This window comes from Salmo trutta, chromosome 36, assembly GCF_901001165.1.
Source record: "Salmo trutta chromosome 36, fSalTru1.1, whole genome shotgun sequence".
Taxonomy (NCBI): domain Eukaryota; kingdom Metazoa; phylum Chordata; class Actinopteri; order Salmoniformes; family Salmonidae; genus Salmo; species Salmo trutta.
In genome coordinates this window covers 26,939,587-26,963,652 of record NC_042992.1, presented here as the reverse complement: position 1 = coordinate 26,963,652, position 24,066 = coordinate 26,939,587, and the positions used below count along the sequence as shown (strand labels likewise).

Sequence of the window (24,066 nt, the reverse complement as noted above, 5' to 3'; positions counted from 1 at the left end):
TCTGTCCGGTGGAATCCACAAAGCATATTGCATGTAAAAAACAGTTACATGACCTACAGCATGATCAAGCAAGTTAATGTTTCTAACCTTTACGAACTACTAAACAACTACTGATTTAGAACACCTGAGCGTTATCGCAAGTGGCGAAGAAAACCAGAGCTGCCTCCACTATTCCAGCACCATTTCAACATTTCGTCATCAAATCACCTCTGCTTAGTCTAATACAGTGACAACTAACAGATTCCAAAAACAATTTAGTCTAATCAAAATAAGCTAAATATTATGTGGCTGTCCATGGTACTGATTTATGTTTATGAGTGTGTGTGTGTGTTTGTGTTTGTGTTTGTGTGTGTGTGTGTGTGTGTGCGTGTGCATGCGTGTGTTGCGCAATGCAAGTGGGTTAGTTTTGTAAATAAGTAGAAAAAACATGTTGAAATGCCAATGCCATCCTCCCCTCTTTCATGTTCCCCTAACGGTCTACACACACACACACACACACACACACTGTGCCATACAGTACACACTTTTAGTTTAAGTTGTCCTAGCTATACCTGGCTATAATCCTTGCTCACTAGTCTAACTTCCTTTCATTGGCAATGATGAGCCAGTTAGTTAACTGTAACACTTTCGTTAGAGAAGTAGTGGAGTCAGGCGCAGGACACAAGGATGAGTGCAAACAAAACGTTTTACTCAAAACTTCCATAAACTTCTCCCACAGAAAAATAACATGGTTGGGAGAAACAGGAAACAATCACGGACAAGACAAACAGGGAAGGCAGAGGGTTAAATAATGAACATAATCAGGGAATCATAAACAGGTGTGTATAATAAAGACAAAACAAAACGAACAGGGAAACATAGATCGGTGGTAACTAGCAAGCCGGTGACGTCCACCGCCGAATGCCGCCCGAACAAGGAGAAGGGCCAACTTCGGCGGAAGTCGTGACATAACATTAGCCTACTACATCTAGCTACATATTGAACTTACATCCTCTCAGGCCAGGGGCACAACAACAATGTATGAATTAATGGTTGGATCAGAATCACCGTTATAATCATTGGCCAGTATGAAGAATTAAGTAAAACCAAAAGTCCCAATCCCTATCTCCAACCATAGCTAATTCTAGCTAGCCACCGGAAGAGAACAACACAACAAGATGCAACAATTCAAGTTTTTCTGTCAATAATGTTTGGCTATTGGTGTGAAGCCAAATCCAAACTGGCTTCCCTTGACACTTTTTTTGGGGTGCGCCAGGACCATTCACAGTTGAGCTCACTCAGTTTAGCTCAACTCTGATTGGCTATTACCTTTTTATCAAGGGTGGCCAAATGCTTGCTGGCATCCCCTGCATTCATTGCTATGGGTGGAAATAATATCATACAGAATCCGATAGATGGGCTTAACATACAGAGACAGAAGGACACTGTTTTGCTCACTCGGATGCTGACTCCGTCTCCGGTGAGATACATTCAGCCTCTTGCGAATTGAAGGAACATTTTGAAACACAGAGAGACGCACAGAGAGACGAAAGATAAATTATATTTTTTATAGGATTTTTTGGGGAGAAGCCTGGCTTCCCTTGGCATCCATGAATACACTCCACTGCACAAAAACCAGGGAGGTTTTCCAATGGTTCGCAAAGAAGGGCACGTATTAAAAACAGCAGACATTGAATATCCGTCCCACCCTAGTCAACAGCCAGTGGAATCGCGTGGCGCGAAATACAAATACCTCAAAAATGCTATAACTTCAATTTCTCAAACATATGACTATTTTACACCATTTTAACGACAAGACTCTCGTTAATCTAACCACATTGTCCGATTTCAGAAAGGCTTTACAGCGAAAGCAAAAGATTAGATTATGTCAGGAGAGTACCCTGCCAAAAATAATCACACAGCCATTTTCAAAGCAAGCATATATGTCACAAAAACCAAAACCACAGCTAAATGCAGCACTAACCTTTTATGATCTTCATCAGATGACACTCCTAGGACATTATGTTATACAATACATGCATGTTTTGTTCAATCAAGTTCATATTTATATCAAAAACCAGCTTTTTACATTAGCATGTGATGTTCAGAACTAGCATACCCACCGAAAACTTCCGGTAAATTTACTAAATTACTCATGATAAACGTTCACAAAAAACATAATAATTATTTGAAGAATTATAGATACAGAACTCCTTTATGCAATCGCTATGTCAGATTTTAAAATAGCTTTTTGGCAAAAGCACATTTTGCAATATTCTGAGGACATACAGTCGCATGAAAAAGTTTGGACACCCCTGACAATTTTCATGATTTCCATTTATAAATAATTGGGTGTTTGGATCAGCAATTTCATTTTGATCTATCAAATAACTGATGGACACAGTAATATTTCATTAGTGAAATTAGGTTTATTGGATTAACAGAAAATGTGCAATATGCATCAAAACAAAATTAGACAGGTGCATAAATTTGGGCACCCCAATAGAAAAATCACATCAATATTTAGTTGAGCCTCCTTTTGCTAAAATAACAGCCTCTAGACGCTTCCAATAGCCTCTAATGAGTGTCTGGATTCTGGATGAAAGTATCTTGGACCATTCCTCCTTCCAAAACATCTCCAGTTCAGTTAGGTTTGATGGTTGCCGAGCATGGACAGCCCGCTTCAAATCATCCCACAGATTCTCAGTGATATTCAGGTCTGGGGACTGGGATGACCATTCCAGAACATTGTACTTGTTCCTCTGCATAAATGCCCAGGTAGATTTTGAGCAGTGTTTTGGGTTTTTGTCTTGTTGAAATATCTAGCCCCGGCGTAACTTCAACTTTGTGACTGATTCTTCAACATTATTCCCAAGAATTTGCTGATATTGAGTGGAATCCATGCGACCCTCAACTTTAACAAGATTCCCAGTACCGGCACTGGCCACACAGCCCCACAGCATGATGGAAGCCCCACCAAATTTTACTGTGGGTAGCAAGTGTTTTTCTTGGAACGCTGTGTTCTTTTGCCGCCATGCATAACGTTCCTTGTTATGACCAAATAACTAAATCTTTGTTTCATCAGTCCGCAGCACCTTATTCCAAAATGAAGCTGGCTTGTCCAAATGTGCGTTTGCATACCTCAAGCGACTCTGTGGCGCATGTGCAGAAAAGGCTTCTTCCGCATCACTCTCCCATACAGCTTCTCCTTGTGCAAAGTGCGCTGAATTGTTGAACGATGCACAGTGACACCATCTGCAGCAAGATGATGTTGTAGGTCTTTGGAGGTGGTCTGTGGGCTGTTTTTGACCGTTCTCACCATCCTTCGCCTTTGCCTCTCCGATATTTTACTTGGCCTGCCACTTCTGGCCTTAACAAGAACTGTGCCTGTGGTCTTCCATTTCCTCACTATGTTCCTCACAGTGGACACTGACAGCTTACATCTCTGCGATAGCTTTTTGTAGCCTTCCTCTAAACCATAATGTTGAACAATCTTTGTTTTCAGGTCATTGGAGAGTTGTTTTGAGGCCCCCATGTTGCCACTCTTCAGAGGAGAGTCAAAGAGAACAACAACTTGCAATTGGCCAACTTAAATACCTTTTCTCATGATTGGATGCACTTGTCTATGAAGTTCAAGGCTTAATGAGCTCACCAAACCAATTGTGTGTTCCAATTAATCAGTGCTAAGTAGTTACAGGTATTCAAATCAACAGAATGACAAGGGTGCCCAAATTTTTCCATAGCCTATTTTTCACATCTGATTTAATTTCATACAACTTAATATTGCTACACTAAAAATCTTTGTCTGGACAATACCCTAGTACTTAGCTTTTATTAGAAAATGAATGGACTGCCACTGTGATCATTTTCTGTGACGACAGAGTAAATTATTATGCAGCCTCAGAGGGGTGCCCAAACTTTTTCATACGACTGTAGCTCGGCCATCACGACTAGCTATTTTGACACCCACCAAGTTTGGGACTCACTAAACTCTGAATTACTATTAGAAAAATTGGATTACCTTTCCTGTTCTTCATCAAAATGCACTCCCAGGACTTCTACTTCAACAACAAATGTTGTTTTGGTTGCAAATAATCCATAGTTATATTCAAATAGCTCCGTTTTGTTCGTGCGTTCAGGTCACTATCCGAAGGGTGATGCGCGAGCGCATTTCGTGACAAAAAAAATGCAAAATATTCCATTACCGTACTTAGAAGCATGTCAAACGCTGTTTAAAATAAATTTTTATGCTATTTTTCTCGTAAAATAGCAATAATATTCCAACCGGGCAACGTTGTATTCCTTCAAAGGCTGAAATATTTTTTTTTAGAATTCTCGTGACTGCGCATCTCAGTTTCACTGTCCCCAGGCTGACCACTCACAAACAGAGCTGTTGTACTTTGCCCAGAGACAGCAGACACCCCATTCCACTTTCTGGCAGCTTTAGAGAGCCAATGGGAGCCTTAGAAAATGTCATGTTACAGCACAGATGCTGTATTTTTGATAGAGATGCAACAGAAGGACAACAAATTGTCAGACAGGGCACTTCCTGTATGGAATCTTCTCAGGTTTTGGCCTGCCATATGAGTTCTGTTATACTCACAGACACCATTCAAACAGTTTCAGAAACTTCAGAGTGTTTTCTATCCAAATCTACTAATTATATGCATATTCTCGTTTCTGGGCAAGAGTAGTAACCAGTTTAAATCGGGTATGTTTTTTATCCGGCCGTGCAAATACTGCCCCCTAGCCCCAACAGGTTTTAAGCATCAAATTGTATTTGTCACATGCTTCGGTAAACAGCAGGTGTAGACTAGCAGGGAAACGTTTACTTACTTTCCAACAATGAAAAATAATTAAAGAGAAATAGTAGATAGAAAAAAAATAATAATAATAAAAGAATGAATAAATACACAACGAGTAACGGTAAATTGGCTATATAGACAAGGTACCAGTTCCAAGTCGATGTGCAGGGGTACAAGGTAGTTGAGGTAGATATGTACATATAGGTTATGATAAAGTGACTCGGCAACGGGGTAGATAATTAACAGTAACAGCATGTGATGAGTCAAAAGAGATGACAAAAATGTCAATGCGGATATTCCGGGTAGCTACAGTATTGGTTAACTATTTCACTAACTATTTAACAGTCTTATGGCTTGGGGATAGAAGCTGTTCAAGGTCCTGTTGGTTCCAGACTTGGTTCATTGTTACCGCTTGCCGTGCGGTATCAGAGAGAACAGTCTATGACTTGGGTGACTGGAGGCTTTGACATTTTTTGGGGCCTTCCTCTGATTGGTTTAGAGTTCCTGGATGGCAGGGAGCTCGGTCCTAGTGATGTACTGGGCCGTATGCACTACCCTCTGTAGCACCTTGCTGTCGGATGTCAAACAGTTACCGTACCAAGCAGTGATCAGCCAGTCAAGATGCTCTCAATGGTGACGCTGTCTGAGGGCCCAAGCCAAATCTTTTCAGGTTACTGAGCGGGAAGAGGTGTTGTTGTGCCATCGAGGAACTTGAAGCTCTCGACCTGTTCCACAATATACCCAGTCACTACAAAGATACAGGCGTCTTACCTAACTCAGTTGCCGGAGACGAAGGAAACTGCTCAGGGATTTTACCATGAGGCCAATGGTAACTTTAAAATAGATACAGAGTTTAATTGCTTTCATAAGAAATAATTTATGTTAGTATTACTCCACAATACTAACATAAATGACAGAGTGAAAAGAAGGAAGTCTTTACAGAATGAAAATATTCCAAAACATGCATCCTGTTTGCAACAAGGTGCTAAAGTAACACTTAGAAATTAACTTTCTGTCCTGAATACAAAGCGTTATGGTTGTGGCAAATCCAACACAACACATCACTGTGTACCACTCTTCATCTTTTCAAGCATGGTGGTGGCCGCATCATGTATGGGTATGCTTGTCATCGGCAAGGACTAGAGAGTTTTTTAGGATAAGAATCCTAGAGGAAAACATGGTTCAATCTTCTTTCCAACAGACACTAGGAGACAAGTTCACCTTTCAGCAGGACAATTACCTAAAACACAAGGCCAAATATACACTGGAGTTGCTTACCAAGATGACATTGAATGTTCCTGAGTGGCCTAGTTACAGTTTTGACTTAAAAAACGTGCTTAATTTGAGCCGAATCCTGCCGGCATCTCTCCGTTTTGGACTGTTTCGTTCCAGAACTTATTTGGCCGGATCCGGTGCCTCTCAGTGGCATGAAAAATAATTGTCACTATTTGCAATGTAAAAATTCGAATAAAAGCGATGAAAGTTAATTTGAGTTGTCTCTGCGTTAATTCTCCAGCCCCTCCCCCCCGTATCTCTCACATAACTAAAATTAGATTTGCTTTCTATGATCTCTCACCTTCTCTCTGCTCTGACAGACATGAGCCTGCAACTCTCATCTCTCCAGCACTGCACTTTATCATTTATTATTAGAGGCACGCAAAGGGTTCTGGAGGAGCTGCGGCGTGCCTGATGAATCAAAATAAATTTGCCAAAGTTATAGAGTTACTGCTATCTGTTCAGAAAGAAATGACATCATTCAGAATAACCTACTACACCATTAGAAAGGCTCAAATTTAGTCACAGAGTATAAATAGCTTCTTTTAGACTAGCTGTGGAGTGTAGCTCAATAACAAGGCATAGCCTACAGTCTGGAACGCGTGGCAAATATGTCAGTAAACAAACACCATCCAAACAAAACGTGCCTTTCGCAATATTTCAATTAGTTTATAATCTCGGGAAAACACATGATGGAAAGCAAATGGCTCCTGCTGAAAATAGAAGACTCTAATCTGTCAGCTGTAAGCTACCAAAATATTTGATCAACTTCTCTTCTAAATATTGTTTTACAAAGTAAAACAAGAGACAGAGAGAGATAGAGAGGCTTTTGGCACGACCGCATATTCCATCACCAGCAAGTGAGCTGCGCATCATTGGGTGAGTCAGTGAAACTGAAAAGCATTTTTAGGACTATAATTTACTCCTCATATTGTACCATAAAATATGTCTCCACACACCTACGCATAGGCTATTGATGGATTCAAGACAAGGTCGTTTTCATTGAACTCAGATTCTCAATCTGTCTGTGTCAAAGTAGCCTGTCATTTCAATCATTTGTGAGGTACTATGGTGCTTTCAAGACAACTGGGAACTTGGACAAAAATAGAGGTTGAATCATGACATCAGTGATCTTCAGGTCAGAAGAAATCCCCCTTCTGTCTTGGGACTGCAAGGCCTGGCACACTTCATAATCATTTTGGTAGCTCATGTTGACCAGTAGTGTGATTAGAGTATAAAGATTAGAGTATAAAGAAACATAAACATTTATTTTAGAAAGATGCTCTAATGTTTAAGAAAATAAAAATAATATACAAATATTATCACACAATAACACAAAAACATCACAGATGTCAAGTAGTCTATACATCTTTACATGTATCTTTCTGAGCAAATGGAACAGGGAACAAGGGAATAGTATAGGTTTCTTGTAACAACATTTTTAAATGCATGTGTTTTAGTGGCCATCTAGTCAGAAGTTGGATCAAAGATCACCTTGAAAGATCCATATAAATGTTTTTTTTTAAATCTACAATTATATTGAATTAGAAATTGAACATACCAATGTTTTGGAGGAGAGTGACTGCTATTTCTTCTCTCATGATGTTAACATATTTGTCCGTATTTGAAAAGACAATCGACTCCTCCTTCAGAACACATTCAGCAAACTAGGGAAAAAATGTGATGGGCATTTCGGTTTTCCCCAACAACATTATGTTACACATTATAATTCGCAAGTATACAACGACACAGCTATAATATAATTTGACAGTTCTGTTTTGCCTTTTAGTGAGTATATTTTCAGTAGATTAATTGTACATTACTTATACTCTCATACTTACTTTCAAGGCAAAGACCCCACAAGAAGTAACATCTTGTTGGGTGAGGAAGGATACCACACACCCATCTGTAGATATTACACCCCTTCTCTCTCAGGAAGGATCTGAACATATATGTTAATACAAGTACAGGCTTTTGAAACACTTTATTGATTACAAATAGAGATGAGTAACAGTATAGCATTTCAAATACTTTATTATTTCATTGTATTTTTTTTAAAGACAACAGGCCTTGCAGTCCCAAGATAGAAGAGGGGGAGAATTTCAGCAGGCAAGAAAATAGCCTTGCCCAAAATCCTCCCCCCCTTTCTAATTTACTTAACTTTGTGGCTATAGTCAAATCATTTCTGTGGCACACACTACTGGTCAACATGAGCTACCAACATTATTCAGAAGTCTGCCAGGCCTTGCAGTCCCAAGATAGAAGGGGGGGGGGGGGGTTCGGTAGGCAAGCAATAAACATTTCAGAACAACTACTAGGACGAATAAGACATGGGAGAGATGACGGATTTTGCCAAAGAGATTTATTTATAGATTAATACACTTGAAACAAATAGCCAAACCGAAAACTGCAGACATTACTAGTGCCTCCCCGCCATCAAACCGACATGAAAAATAAAATGAAACGCAGCCTAACATGAACAGAAATCTCAACTAGCAAGCAAGTCGCAGCAATGAAGAATTGAGTGCATGCAAGTTCAAGCATGTCGCAGCGATGAAGAATTGAGTGAGTACGAGTTCACGCGAAGGGGGGTGGATAATTCTGTCAGGGGTGTGGTGGATGAATCAGAATTAGTTGGGTAACATAGATAATTAAGATGTTTTATTTGCATAATATGCTTATGTGAGATACTTGTCATATGTGAATGTATCTGTTAAACCATGTGAAGGGATGGTGTGATTAATGGGGAACCAATTACTTGTCTCCACAATGTCTGTGCGCAAGTCACTCCCTCCTTTGGCATTGGGGGAAGGTGTATGGCAGTTTCTGGACCATTGTATGTCCCCTTTGATGTTGCATTTATCTTACATTTTAGTCATTTAGCAGACACTCTTCTCCAGAGCAACTTACAGTAGTGAATGCATACATTTCTCTTTTTTTCGTACTGGCCCCCCGTGGGAATCAAACCCACAACCCTGGCGTTGCAAACACCATGCTCTACCAACTGAGCCGCAGGGAAGTGTATGACCTAGAGGCTCACTCCCCTCAGTGAGCTTGTCCAGGAGTGGAGTCAAGAGGGGGTTTACTTGAGATGGGAGTATCTAGAGTTGTCAATTGATTTATGCCATTGGATGAGCTAATGGTTCTGTTCTATACCGTACCATGGAGAGACGGTTCCAGTTTGGAGTAGGAGGACCAGACACTGGTCTATACAATGAAAACTGTTGACACAGCAGATGCTGTCTGCTATGTTTTATAGATATCTTTCATACAAAACTTAACCTTATGACCCAAAAGCTCTTAATTATTAAAGATGTAGTTTAAGTATAACTCTGACTGGTGTGTGAAGTTTGTAACTCTCCTCATTTGGTAATGCGGAAATTAGCCACCACAGGGGGGAGCTTTTCGGCACAACACCAGTACCTTAGAGCTCCCCAGGTCACCTTCTCGCGTTCACTTTTTCCTCCGGCACCTCCCGATTTACAAATTGAGCACTGCTTAAATCGGCTTGACTTGAAAATGGCTATTTAGCAATGACCAATAACCAACTTAACAGACCTTGAAGATTGTTTTGTAAGAATAATGGACAAATATTGTACAATCCATGTTTGCAAAGCTCTTAGAGACACCCTGGAAGAATCAGTTGTAATTACTGCCAAAGGTAATACTAACTTGCATTGACTTAGGGGGTTGAATACTTATCTAATCAGATACATATTTCTTTAAAAGTAATACACATTTTCTTCCACTTTGACATTACATAGTATTTTGTGAAGATCGTTGACAAAAAAAATACTATTAAATCTATTTTAGTCCCACTTTGTAAAACAACAAAATGTGGAAAAAGTCAAGGGGTGTGAATACTTTCTGAAGGCACAGTACAACTCACAGCATGGCTAAAAAACACATCTGGTAAAATTCATCCCAGATTTAAGAACAACATGATCCCTTTGGGTGATGAAGAGCAGAGCTGTGTGTGTGTGTGTGTGTGTGTGTGTGTGTGTGTGTGTGTGTGTGTGTGTGTGTGTGTGTGTGTGTGTGTGTGTGTGTGTGTGTGTGTGCGCGTGCGTGTTAGAAGCTAGGCTGAGCTTCACCCTTCCTGCTGACACTGTAAAGAGAAGACAGGTGTTAAATTGTAGCTGACAACAGTCTAATGCTCTTGAATGCGGTATAATTTGTATATCTACAAGTTACATACAATACAAACATACAGTGCATTCGGAAAGTATTCGAACCCCTTCACTTTTTCCACATTTTGTTACATTACACCCTTATTCAAAAATGGATTAAATATTTTATTTTCCTCATCAATCTACACATTATACCCCATAATGACAAAGTGAAAAAAGGTTTTTAGTAATTTTAGCAAATGTATAAAAAATATAGAAACAGAAATACCTAATTTACATAAGTATTCAGACCCTTTGCTATGAGACTCAAAATTGAGCTCAGTTGCGTCCTGTTTCCATTGATCATCCTTGAGATGTTTCTACAACTTGATTGGAGTCCACCTGTGGTAAACTCTATTGATTGGACATGATTTGGAAGGGCACACACCTGTCTATATAAGGTCCCACAGTTGACAGTGCATGTCAGAGCAAAAACCAAGCTGTGAAGTCGAAGGAATTGTCGATTAAACTCTGAGACAGGATTGTGTCGAGGCACAGATCTGGGGAAGGGTACCAAAAAATGGCAGCAGCATTGAAGGTCCACAAGAACACAGTGGCCTCCATCATTCTTAAATGGGAGAAGTTTGGAACCACCAAGACTCTTCCTAGAGCTGGCCACCTGGCCAAACTGAGCAATCTGGGGAGAAGGGCCTTGGTCAGGGAGGTGACCAAGAACCCAATGGTCACTCTAACAGAGCTCCAGAGTTCCTCTGTGGAGATGGAAGAACCTTCCAGAAGGACAACCATCTCTGCAGCGCTCCACCAATCAGGCCTTTATGCTAGAGTGGCCAGACGGAAGCAACTCCTCAGTAAATGGTGTAACGGTCGTGGTATGGGGTAGACCAAGGCGCAGCGGGTTGAGTGCTCATATTTACTTTTATTGAGACACTTAATAACAAAACAAGAAAACAAACGAACGACAAACAGTCTTGCAGGCTAAACACAGCAGTGCAAAAACAACTTCCCACAAACAACAAGTGAAAAAAGGGCTACCTAAGTATGACTCCCAATCAGCAACAACGATGTACAGCTGTACCTGATTGAGGCCAACAAAGAAATACACAACCTAGAAAATCATAGAAATACAAAACCAGAACAATACCCAAAAACCCCTACAACACAAAACAAACACACCCCTCTTACATAATAACATACCCAATAAACCCCGAAACACTCTAAACAAACGCCCCCTGCCACATCCTGACCAAACTATAATAACAAGTAACCCCTTTACTGGTCAGGACGTGACAAATGGCACATAACAGCCCGCTTAGAGTTTGCCAAAAGGCACCTAAAGACTCTCAAACCATGAGAAACAAGATTCTCTGGTCTGATGAAACCAAGATTGAACTCTTTGGCCTGAATGTCAAGCGTCACGTCTGGAGGAAACCTGGCACCGTCCCTACGGTTAAACATGGTGGTGGCAGCATCATGCTGTGGGGATTTTGTTCTGCAGCAGGGACTGAGAGAGTAGTCAGGATCGAGAGAAAGATGTACGGAGCAAAGTCCAAAGAGATCCTTGATGAAAACCTGCTCCAGAGTGCTCATGACTTTTGGGGCAAAGGTTCACCTTCCAACAGGACAACGACCCTAAGCACACAGCCAAAACAACACAGGAGTGGCTTCGGGACAAGTCTCTGAATGTCCTTGACTGACCCAGCCAGAGCCCGGACTTAAAACCAATCGAACATTTCTAGAGAGACCTGAAAATAGCTGTGTAGCGACACTCCCCATCCAACCTGACCCCATCCAAGCTTGAGAGGATCTGCAGAGAAGAATGGGAGAAACTCCCCAAATACAGGTGTGCCAAGCTTGTAGTGTCATACCCAAGAAGACTCAAGGCTGTAATTGCTGCTAAAGGTGCTTCAACAAAGTACTGAGTATTTTTAATACATTTGAAAAATAATGTAAAGATCTGCTTTTGCTTTGCCATTATAGGATATTGGGCACACTTCCTTACACGGTACACCAAAAACAGATTTCAAATGTAGACATTTCTGCTATGAAACAGATGACTGTGATATAATGACCATGAGAAAAACTTGTTCATACAGATGTAGGATCTTAATTTGAGCCAGTTTGCTACAGCAGGAAAATAATCCTGCAGCAACAATACATTGAATTATTATGTGGATTATAATTCATAGATATTTTTCTTAAGGGAAAATCAAGTCTGAAAATAATAACTTCATAGGTCTTTTTTAAACCTCAAATGCACTGCAAATTTTACATTTCCTGCAACAGGGTGGTCAATTTAAGATCCTGCATCTGTACTGTATAATTTAACAATGACATGTACTTTATTTGTTGGTAAATATAGGTTAAAAACAGCATATGAATACCATTTGAAATGACAATGATGATGATGGTTGTATGTCTAACTCACATGGAGATGCTATGGCGGTGTGAAACTCCAAACCTCCCCTTTGTATTTCAGCAGCATCCCTCTGTATCTGTTCCTCTGATCCACCGGGTATATTGTAGAGCACAGTAAAGCATCTGTGATACTGTTGTTGAAACATGCAGTGCCAGAGCCTCTGTTAGTCTCTATGGCCTCTGAGGGCAGGCCTTATCTTTTAACAACACGCATCTCATGCTCTCCTCTGGCATACAAATGAAAGACTCACTTAGGAGCTGTCTCTTTCCTCTCGCTGTCTCTCTCTCTCTGCTCTATTTGCTTTTTCCGTCTGCTCTCTCTCTCTCTCTCTGTTCTCTTTGCCCTCTCTCTTTCTTTCTCTCTCTTCTCTCTCTCTCTCTGTCCTCTCTCTTCTGCTCCCTCTCTCTTTCTCGTCTGTCTGCTCCCCTCTCTCCATCCATCCCTTTCTGACATGCTAATCCTGTTTAAACTTGGAAATGTAGCCATATTGTATAAGTGCTGTGTGTGTGCCCTCATTTATCCCTCCAACACATTTAATTCATACTGCTAGTTACTGAGCTGTGCTATCAGTGCTTTGCAAGAGACGAAACAAAGGCATTACCTATGGCAGTCAAGTTTCTGATTGAAAAGTTGTTCGAATTTCCCAAAGGCTCATCTTTCTAAAGAAAAGTCTAGCTAACATAATACATTTAATTTCATTAAATTTTAGTCAGTGCCACTCCGACATTGCTCGTCCTAACATTTATATATTTCTTAATTCCATTATTTTACTCTAGATTCGTGTGTATTGTTGTGTTGTTAGATATTACTGCACTGTTGGAGCTAGGAACACAAGCATTTCGCTACACCGGCAATAACATCTGCTAAATATATCTATGTGACCAATAAAAATTGATTTGAGTTGAAAATATGTTGTTAACCTGCAAGCATGCTTAGTAAAATAATCATGTTCTGGGTTGAGTTCTCCCCTAACTCACTTAGAGTGGAGCTGGTAAGTTAAATGACAATAACATGACATTGTTAGGTTCTAATGTGGATTTAAAGTGGCACTGAACATCACACAGTAACAACACTGAAATGAGGAAAGGCAGCACCCTGATAAAGTCAACAGCGATGGGTCTGAGAGAGAGGAATTACATCTCCATTACATGGTAAGGGACAGTAGCCTTCAAATAGATTGTCAACCATAAATGTATCCTTTGCTCTGAGTGCTTCCATTTTGCTTCATCCGTGGTTATGTTAAAGAGAAGATAATGGCTTTTTTATCCCTGTGGGGAAATTTTGTTTGCAGCACAGTGCATATACACTGAGTGTACAAAACATTAAGAACACCTTCCTAATATTGAGATGAGTTTTCCTTCAGAAGAATTCGTCGGGGCATGGACTCTACAAGGTATCGAAAGGGTTCCTTGAGGGATGCTGCTGACCCATGTTGACTCCAGTGCTTCTCACAGTTGTGTCAAGTTGACTGTATGTCCTTTGGTTGGTGGACCGTTCTTGATACACATGGGAAACTGTTGAGCATGAAAAACCCAGCAGCATTGCAGTTCTTGACACAAACTGGTGCACCTGGCACCTACTACCATACCCAGTTCAAAGGCACATAAATATTTTGTCTTGCCCATTCACCCTCTGAATGGCACTCATTCACAATCCATGTCTCAATTCTCACAAGGCTTAAAAATCCTTCTTTAACCTGTCTCCTCCCCTTCATCTACACTGACATCAATAAGGGATCATAACTTCCACCTGTACAGTAGTCACCTGCTCAGTCTATGTCATGGAAAGAGCAAGGTTTCTTAATGTTTTATACACTCAGTGTATAAAAACACATCATCAAGCGTAGACTTATACTGACAATAAACGCAGGTAGAAAAGGTGCAATGCATGAGAGATCAATGATTCATCGGTACACCATATACATAATAAACATCAACACACTCAGTCAAGTACAATGTCACCTGTACCAGCCTGCTGGTTTTAAACATTCAGAAGCCACTGAGACAAAAGATTGCCTGGCTCTATTCTTTTTGTGCCCTGGTGCCCTATAACATCGCCCGAGAGGTGTAGCTCAAACTCCTGGTAAAGAGGCTGTCTGGGGTCCATCCGTACCTTGTGGGCCTTTGTGAGGGCTCTTTTGTAATGCATGATCTCCTGACCGGTCTGCTTGATCCGCTTTACCTTCCTGGCAGAGCTAACTATGTTTTTGTTGTTTATGTATCTGAGAGACGTGCTACGTTTTATGGAGAAGCCAGAGCTTGGCTTTGTAGTAGAGCCTTCTGTTCTATAGAACGATATTGTCTCATTACACTCATAATCAGCTATTAGATTAGAACCAAGGCCATGATACTATCAACTACAGGGGGTCAGGACATATGATTAGTCTTGTAATGCTGAGAGGATGAATTTAAAAATGGATCTATGCAACAGAGTAGAACATGAGAAATCACCAGCATTGACCTTATTATTGTGTCTGACAGAGAAAGTGATGATTCCATAATGTTATTCATTATGTGAATATACTGCAAATGCTAGTCATTAATTAATGTTGCACAGTATTTGTTTTCTCAATGTTGTTACAACTGACTAATCAAACAAGATATGGACATTAACTTTTCTGTGTCGTTCATCATGCAGGCATACATTTCAGATACAAATAATAGTTGTATAGATTCTTGAACTGGATTAGTGAATCCAAATGCTGTGGAGATTTCCGACTGTTTTATTATTTATTGACAACTTGAAAATGAGTTATATTTCTGGGTTGACGGTCTCCTCCGCTAGGCCAAAAAAAAATGTTTTTCTCTCCTCGGATCTAGGATCATCTCCCTCTGGCTTTTCATACTCAACTGAGCCTAATTTATTTGATAAGTGAGGCTAACTATGCATACTTGATCAGCCACAGATACATGGTTTTACTTTTTACCATTTTGCTGAGATTTTCTACAATTTAATATTAATAGACGTGCCATCAGAAAGTATTCACACCCATTGACTTTTTCCACATTTTGTTGTGTTACAGCCTGAATTTAAAATGGATTAAATAGAGATATTTTGCCTACACACAATAATTTAAAAGTGGAATGATGTTTTTCGACATTTCGACAAATGAATAAAAAATGAAAAGTTGAAATGTCTCTACTCAATAAGTATTCAACCCCTTTGTTATGGCAAGCCTAAATAAGTGCAGGAGTAACCATTTTATGAACAAGTCATATAATAAGTTGCATGGACTCACTGTGTGCAATAATAATGTTTAACATGATTTTTGAATGACTACCTCATCTCTGTACCCCACACATACAATTATCTGTAAAGTTCCTCAGTCGAGCAGTGAATTTCAAACACAGATGCAACCACAAAGACCAGGGAGGTTTTCCAATGGAAATTTCCAATTTCCAAAGAAGGGTTGGTAGATGGGTAGATGGGTAAAACATTTAATAAACAGACATTAATATTAATATCCGTTTGAGAATGGTGAAGTGATTAATTACACTTTGGATGATGTATCAATACACCCAGTCACTACAAAGATTAAGGAGTCCTTCCTAGCTCAGTTGCCAGAGAGGAAGGAAACCGCTCAGGGATTTCACAATGAAGCCAAAACAGTTACAGAGTTTAATGGCTGTGATAGGAGAAAACTGAGGATGGATCAACAACACAACATTGTAGTTAAACCACAATATTAACCTGATTGACAGAGTGTAAGTAAGGAAGCCTGTAAAGAATAAATATATTCCAAAACATGCATCCTGTTTGCAACAAGGTATTAAAGCAATTCACTTTTTGTCCTGAATACAAAGTGTTATGTTTGGGGCAAATACAATACATTACTGAGTACCACTCTCCATATTTTCAAGCATAGTGGTGGCAGCATCATTTTATAGGTATGCAGGTATGCAGAACAAATGAATATGATGGTAAACCCCAGGGAGTTCTTTCAGAACATGGCAGAATGCTTCAGGAAACAGTGCTTCGACAGTTGAAGAGTACGTCAGCTAGCAAGGCAATGTTGTCATTTTATAACAGGTGATGATCAGCAGAAATTGGGAGTATTAACTAACTCTCATAGTAGTAGATGTGAGTTTCTCTTTCAAACAATCCCCTGGCTTTATCCACAGTTAATAGCTAACATTTGCCAAAGCAAGCTAGCTACTGATAGTGCTAGTAACAGTACAGATGAAGATGAAAAATGATCAGGCCCACTGTACATCTTACTGTAGAAATGATTGTTGAAAACTAGTCTAGGTTTGAACTGTTACTGTTAATAAAATACAATTATTATTCTGAACTGGAATAAACTGATTGAAGCAAGATGCTTTTTGAGGCAAACACATTCACACAGTTCTGGGTTGTTCATCTACAGCAGGAAGCGGTCTCCTGCCTGTCTGAGAAAGCAGTAGATGTTCTGGTCCAGTTTGGCACCACATACCTATGTGAGTCAGGGTTCTCAACTCTGACATACTTAAAAAAACACAGAAACAGTTTCAAGGCTGAGCACGACCTCAGTGTTACACTGTCAAAAACAGAGCCCAGAATAGACATGCTGTCATTAGGACTGCTGTGTGTTTTCTGGCCTACATCTGTGTGATGTGATCAATCAGTTTATTCCAGTTCAGAATGAAACATATGTATTGTATTTTAACAGCAACAGTTCCAACCTAGACATTCAACAACAATTTAAGATGTAAGATGTACAGTAGGCCTGATCATTTTTCATCTGTACTGTTACTTAGGGTTGCACTAGCAAAAAGCCTGTGTATGTTCTGTTATACATCTGTGTGATGTATAAGTTCAGAATGAAAATGTTCAGTTCATAATGAAAATTATGTATTATATTGTAACAACAACAGCTCCCAAACTAGACAGATATGTAAGAGTGTTTTTAATGGGGGAAAAAAAACATTAATAGATATTTATAAGGATATTTAATTTCATTGTTATTGTTTTTGTCTATATTGCATTTGTTTTAGGCATAAGGGCAATGAAATGTACCAATATTTACATATAGTTGCATATTTTCCTAAGCTTGGGTCCCAGGAAAACACAGAATTTCTCATTTGAGTCCCAGGCTGAAAAGGTTTACGAACCCCTGGCTTAGAGAAAGAGATTTCGTTTAACAAGTAATATATTTTTTCTCTCAAAATGGTATGGATCAAAATTATTGACACCCCATGAGATTCTTAGAAATAAAGTACTCAAAAATGTAATATTTGGTCCCATATTCCTAGCACCTGATGACTACATTAAGCGTGTGACTAGAAACTTTTTGGATGCATCTGCAGTTCATTTTGATTGTGTTTTAGAGTATTTTGTGGTAAATAATGTATTGTGTATTTTGGAGTCACTTTTATTGTAAATAATAATATATGTTTCTAAACACTTCTACATGATTGTGGATGCTACCATGATTACAGATAATCCTGAATGAATTGTGAATAATGATGAGTTAGAAAGTTACAGAGGGTCAAAGGTCATACCCCCAAGACATGCTAACCTCCCCTGTTATTGGTAATGGTGAGAGATTAACATGTCTTGGGGTATGATCAATAATTTTGATCCCTACGTTTTTGACAACATTTTTTTCACGTTAAATAAAATCTCTTTCTCTGAGCAATTGTATTAGTTTAAAATTATTTTAAAAAATTCATACAATATAGCTCAGTATTTTAATGAATTATACAAATTTAATAAAATACAAATAAACCATGAATATTTGTCTTTCTGAAATGAAACCATCAAGTGACAGATTTTGTAAAAAAAATCTGTCATTGAACAACCCCATGCCGTGATTAGATCGTGAAAAAAACTCTCTTCCATAATTTCTTTAACCTGTTGAGGATCTTATCCCGGTACAGTAAAAATATAATTTACAAACATTTCTAAAAAATTGATTTATAGCATTTTGGAATGAAACTCTTCAAATATGAATCATATTATATATTATATACAGTAGCAGACAAAAGTTTGGACACAGCTACTCATTCAAGGGTTTTTCTTTATTTGTCTATTTTACTATTTATGCCAAGAGTGTGCAAAGCTGTCATCAAGGCAAAGGGTGGCTACTTTGAAGAATCGCAACTATAAAATATATTTAGATTTGTTTAAAACTTCTTTGGTTACTACATGACTCCATATGTGTTATTTCATAGTTGTGTTGTCTTCACTATTATTCTACAATGTAGAAAATAGTAAAAATAAAGAAAAACCCTTTTAATGAGTAGTTGTGTCCAAACTTTTGACTGGTACTGTAGGTATTTAGCGTATTGACGTCACAGCCAAACATTGTATCATGACCTTACAGTCCATAATACATAATCCACCAACAAACCGGCATAACAGTTGAAAGTTGATGATCAGATTTACACACCATAATCTAACATGGTAATATTGATGTTGGTACTGTGGTGATTAGAAAACCAGAGGCCAGGGAACTCTATTTGTAACAGTGTGCCTCCCAATTGGCACCTTATATAGTGCTCTACTTAGGAAGGAATAGGGTGCCATTTGGGATGCATACAGATTTACACAACCACAGCACCAGCCCAACTTTGATGAACTTTATTTTCCCTCGTCATACACAGTTAGTTCGTTAGCTTCCTCAGGATTAAAGATAAAAGAGTGGATTCAAATGGTGGCGTCTGGCAGAAGCATGTTTCTAATCAGGCATTAGAGGCCTTCATAATAACATGGAGATGAGTATGTTGTCTCTCTCTCTCTCTCTCTCACTGTAATTCTCACAGTTTGTGAATGCAAATCACCCAGATGGAATTAGTGGTGGAGTGTTGGGGGTGAGGGGGATGAGGGATGTGTCACGAGGGGTCGACATCTTTGTGGAACATAATTCCCATTTATCCTAAATTAGGACGGGTGCGGCTCTGCGCCCCTTTGATGTTCCACTAGGCAGGGGGTTAGGGGACTGGGGGGTGGGGGGTGGGGAAGAGGGGGAGGAGTGGGGAGGAGAGGGGATATTGCTGGAGCTCAAGCAGATGTTTCAAGCTCATCTTCAGAGATGGTGATGAAATGGACTCGGGGCATGAGGAGATGCATCTGGCTTTTTCACACGCACGCACACACACACACACACACACACACACACACACACACACACACGCACACACGCACACACACAGACACACAAACGGACAGAGCTACATGTACAGTACCAGTCAAAATTGGTTTAACACTTTTCTGCTTACTACATGATTCCATATGTGTTATTTTATAGTTTGTATGTCTTCACTATTATTCTACAATGTAGAAAATAGTAAAAATAAAGAAAAACCCTGGAATGAGTACGTGCGTCCAAACTTTTGACTGGTACTGTACGTGGTGCAATGGTACACCCCCTATTCTTCTAATATACTCCCAATCGAGAAATAATGTGTGCATTTAAGATCAGTAAATATTTTCAATGTCAGAGTAGTTGGAAGACAGTAGACATGTGCGGGGTAGTGTCTTCAGATACATGACAGTTAACGTATGCATAAAATAAACATTTACACATGAAATCGTTAGATTTTGTGAATGCATTTTGGAGCTTCTGTGCCGCTCTTTAAGTGATCACAGCAGCATCCAATTGTCGGTGATGATCGGTTGGGGAACAATTCACATTTAGGGATCAGAAGAATTGCTTTTGACATACTTCCAGGAATTAACAGAGGTACAATGAAGGAATTAGCCGAGGTGTAAAAAAAATGGTTGATGAATAGTATAGTTCTAAAGGAGACAACTATAAATAGAAACAAACTATGTTAGTGACCTGGACTGACCAGTCCCATGGCAGAGCGCAGAAAAAATGAAGTTGTGGTGATGTTTATAAATGTTCTTTATGTATTTTATCCTCTCTTTCTATCTCCAGGAATATGATGATGGATACGGGACAGCTTACGATGACCAGGGTTATGACTCCTACGACAACAGTTACAGCAATCAAGGACAGAAGTAAGAGTCTGTTTCCTGTTTCTCAGGTGTCCTTAACATCTTCACCCCTGTTTTAGCAAGACAATACTGTAGTGTATATTATTGGTGTTCATTAGTTAAATAGGGGGGGAAAGGATACTTGAGTGGGCAAATCAAGTAGACCCTATTAGGATTTTGTCTTAATCAAAAATACATGGAGGTTGTCTGAGATTGTTGGCAGGATGTTGCATCAAGGCTTTACATCAGATTAGCATGTTAGCATACTATTTTTCAATTAGCAGCATGTGTACAAGAGGTCTTCGCGAATCTACCCGATCCCGGTTACCCGAGATCCAACCCGATCTGTGTGAAAATATGTGAAATACCAACTGGATCTGAAATGATATTTGAAGAGTTAGTTCCTAAACAACATAAACACACATTGCACACATTAACATTTTATTCTCTTAAATTATTGTCAGGGGGCCCCATTTCCTCAAACCAAATGTGTCACTATCATTTTGTGACAAAACGACATGTTCACTTCATGAATACCAGCCACTGCGCACTTCACGTGACATAAGCTATAGGCCTACTTGTTGTGGGAGAGGAGGAGGACGCAGTGGAAAATGACAGCCTAGGCTGTATAAAGTGCAAAAAATATAGAAACAGGGAAATCGTCTGTATTCACCTCGTTTATGCACATTGTGGATACAGGTGGAAAAGGTTGCTCATATTTTCAAGATCTGAGCTACTTAATTTAATTAATTATTTTATTTAATTTACTCGTTTATTCAGGCTTTTTTTCATTTGTTAGGCTTGGCCTATTTAGTATGCTATTTAGCTATTTTATTTGGGTATTTTCATTATTTAAAATAACAGTTTGTTAATTAATGTTGAATGACTCGAGTCAAGTGTGATATAAGAAAGGTGACTCATTCAGGCGCTAGTTTCCTGGCTTTCATTCAAAAATAATTACGTTATAGGCTACTGCAGAGTTGCCAACACATTCTTCTGGTCGTCTTTAAAAAATAGCGTTTTAGACCAATTTAATCTGCTCATGCAGTGTGTGAATGCGTGTTTGCGGTAGACTGATAGCCATAGGCTTATATGCAGAAAATTATGAAGCCGAATGTTGAAAGGCTGCCGATGTGTACATTGTGTAAGGCATGGATAGGTATAAGAAATATCAGGACAACTTCACTCTTCAATGATGAATCGTTAATTAATTCTCTGGATGGTAGGCCTACACAGCCGTGGCATGGATGACTTTTCTATCAAACCGGCATCCAAACCAATCACAGGCTGTATAGGCTAATTCTGTAGGCTTTAATGAAATCTGCATTTCATTTAGAAAACAAAATGTTAGGCTATTATAATGGGTTAGACCTGGGTTATAGAAATATCCAACTAAAATGTGTCTTACACTGTCTAACACACAGCACTCGCTGACTACGTAGCGTCCTAAAATCACCATATAAAAATCCTCTATACTCAAAAACGTGGTAAACAGAAACAAAATGAACAGATCTTGGAAAACCTAAAAATATTCTACATCCAATTATAGCGTTGTCATAGCAGGAATACAAACCTACACCTACAAATCCCAATTGTTGGAAATGACACGAGAATGCAGATGGGAGACTCCATCCTTCCCTAGTTTATTCAAAATGTATTTTGAATTTGAAGCTTGTTGGTCAAGCTTGCTATAGCCTACCTTTAGTCTAAATCAATGTTTATCAAAACAGTTAAGGAGGCTAGATTGTAATGTTGTTCAGTAAAATAATTTGTTGCTCTCAGGCTGGCACACGATGATCATCACAAAAAAATCCTCCTACTCAAAAATTCTGTCAACAGAAATAAGGAATACATTTCTGAAAAACTCCTAATGTTCTCCATCTACTATAGGGATGTAATTATGAAAATACTAAGCTGTAGACCACAAATAAATTATTTTAGATACAACGAAAATGCACGTTAAAGTTCAGCAGACAAGTATGTCGATAATGCTCCATTTTGGGCAATCAAGCAAAATGTTTTTTCTTTCAGATCCATTTGGGTCAGATACCGACCTGACCCAATTTGGATCCGATTCTCTCTCAACTCTGACATGTTTTGGGTCGGGTCTGGTCCACCTTGGATCCAAATCGGATCAAATAAAAACAGTATATTTTTTTAATGACTGGATCCTTTCAGGGTCAGGTAGGAATTTCACATATCCAATTTGGTTCGGATCTCAATATCGGGATCCGAGAAGACCTTTAATGTGAACCATGTCAGATTAGAATGTTAGCATGCTAGTTATTCATTAGCCTGTGTAGCGAGGGTGAGACATACAGGTGTGAATGGTGACAGTAGCTGGTTAACAATCAGAAACATGAAATGGACTCAGTGTATGAGGAGATACACACACACACACACACACACACACACACACACACACACACACACACACACACACACACACACACACACACACAAGGACAGAGCCGCGTGGAGCAGGGTGGCATACACTTTTGTCCTATGTTCAAAATTGAGAAATAATGTCATTTGAGTACAGTAAATATTTTCGGTTTCAGAATAGTTTGAAAGACCGTAGAAAAATCTATGTGTGGGGTGGTGTCTTCAGATCCATTACTGTTACCTTATGCATAAAATAAACATTTCCACATTAAATAGTTAGATTTGTAAGGACAGACTAATACATAAATGCGTGTTGGAGCATCTGTGCTATCTTTAATTGATTACAGCAGCATCCAGCTGTCTGTAATGATCGGTTGGGGAAAAAGTCACATTTAGGGATCAGAAGAATTGCTTTTGACATACTTTCAAAAATGAACGGCGATACAACAATATTTCATAGAAAAAAACTGGTTCATTAGAGTTCTGAAGGAGAAAGAGACAGTTGTGAATTATAAATAGATAAACATCCACTACGTCATGACCAACTGAAATGGAATGACCTCCAATAGGTTGAACTCTAATGGAACATATGGAGGGGCGATCAGACAGGCCAGGCATGCACAGTGCATGTCTTAGTGCCAACATAGAAGACCGCGTTTGGGGGCTCAGAATGAAATTGAGGGCAAACAAGCTGCTGTAACTTCTCATTCTGATGTCCTGTCAAAAGCATTTTAACCATAATGCCATAGCTTGACTAATACTAGTGGATCCCTTGTGCTAATATTTTTTTAGCCTATTTTCCATGTCAGCCATTGTTGCCTCATGAACCCTAAATGGCTGTTTGGTTGTTTGGCTCTATGCAGCAGCAACAGAAGACCCTGCAGCTACATTGCTGTTTGGTGTCCTATAGCTCTATGCAATAGAAACCATCGGTTGGAACCGGTTCAGGGAACAGAACCAACATTTTTTGAGGAACAGAATCAGAACTGGGAAAAAAAGTGATCTACACTGTTCCGGAACAGAACCGTTATTTTAACAACATTTTTTTTTAAATACAATATTTTACATACCGGGCATTTTTTTTCACTCCCACAAAAATGTAACAATGCGCTTATGCAAAGCCACTCAGAAACTTATTCCAGTGTCTGCCTGCCAG

General features: G+C 39.3%; 1 protein-coding gene across 4 annotated transcripts in view; it reads left to right on the top strand.

The window, feature by feature from the left end:
- The window catches only part of LOC115175751 (KH domain-containing, RNA-binding, signal transduction-associated protein 3), a 154,330-nt gene that overhangs the window by 106,214 nt on the left and 24,050 nt on the right, over positions 1-24,066 (top strand). For all 4 annotated transcript variants that reach the window (XR_003872096.1, XM_029735225.1, XM_029735227.1 and 1 more), the window contains exon 7: positions 20,467-20,549. Coding sequence is in view for 3 of the 4 variants with exons in the window: in XM_029735225.1 (XP_029591085.1) it covers positions 20,467-20,549 (83 nt within the window). In the remaining variant the exon portion in view is untranslated. The remainder of the gene's footprint in view (positions 1-20,466; positions 20,550-24,066) is intronic.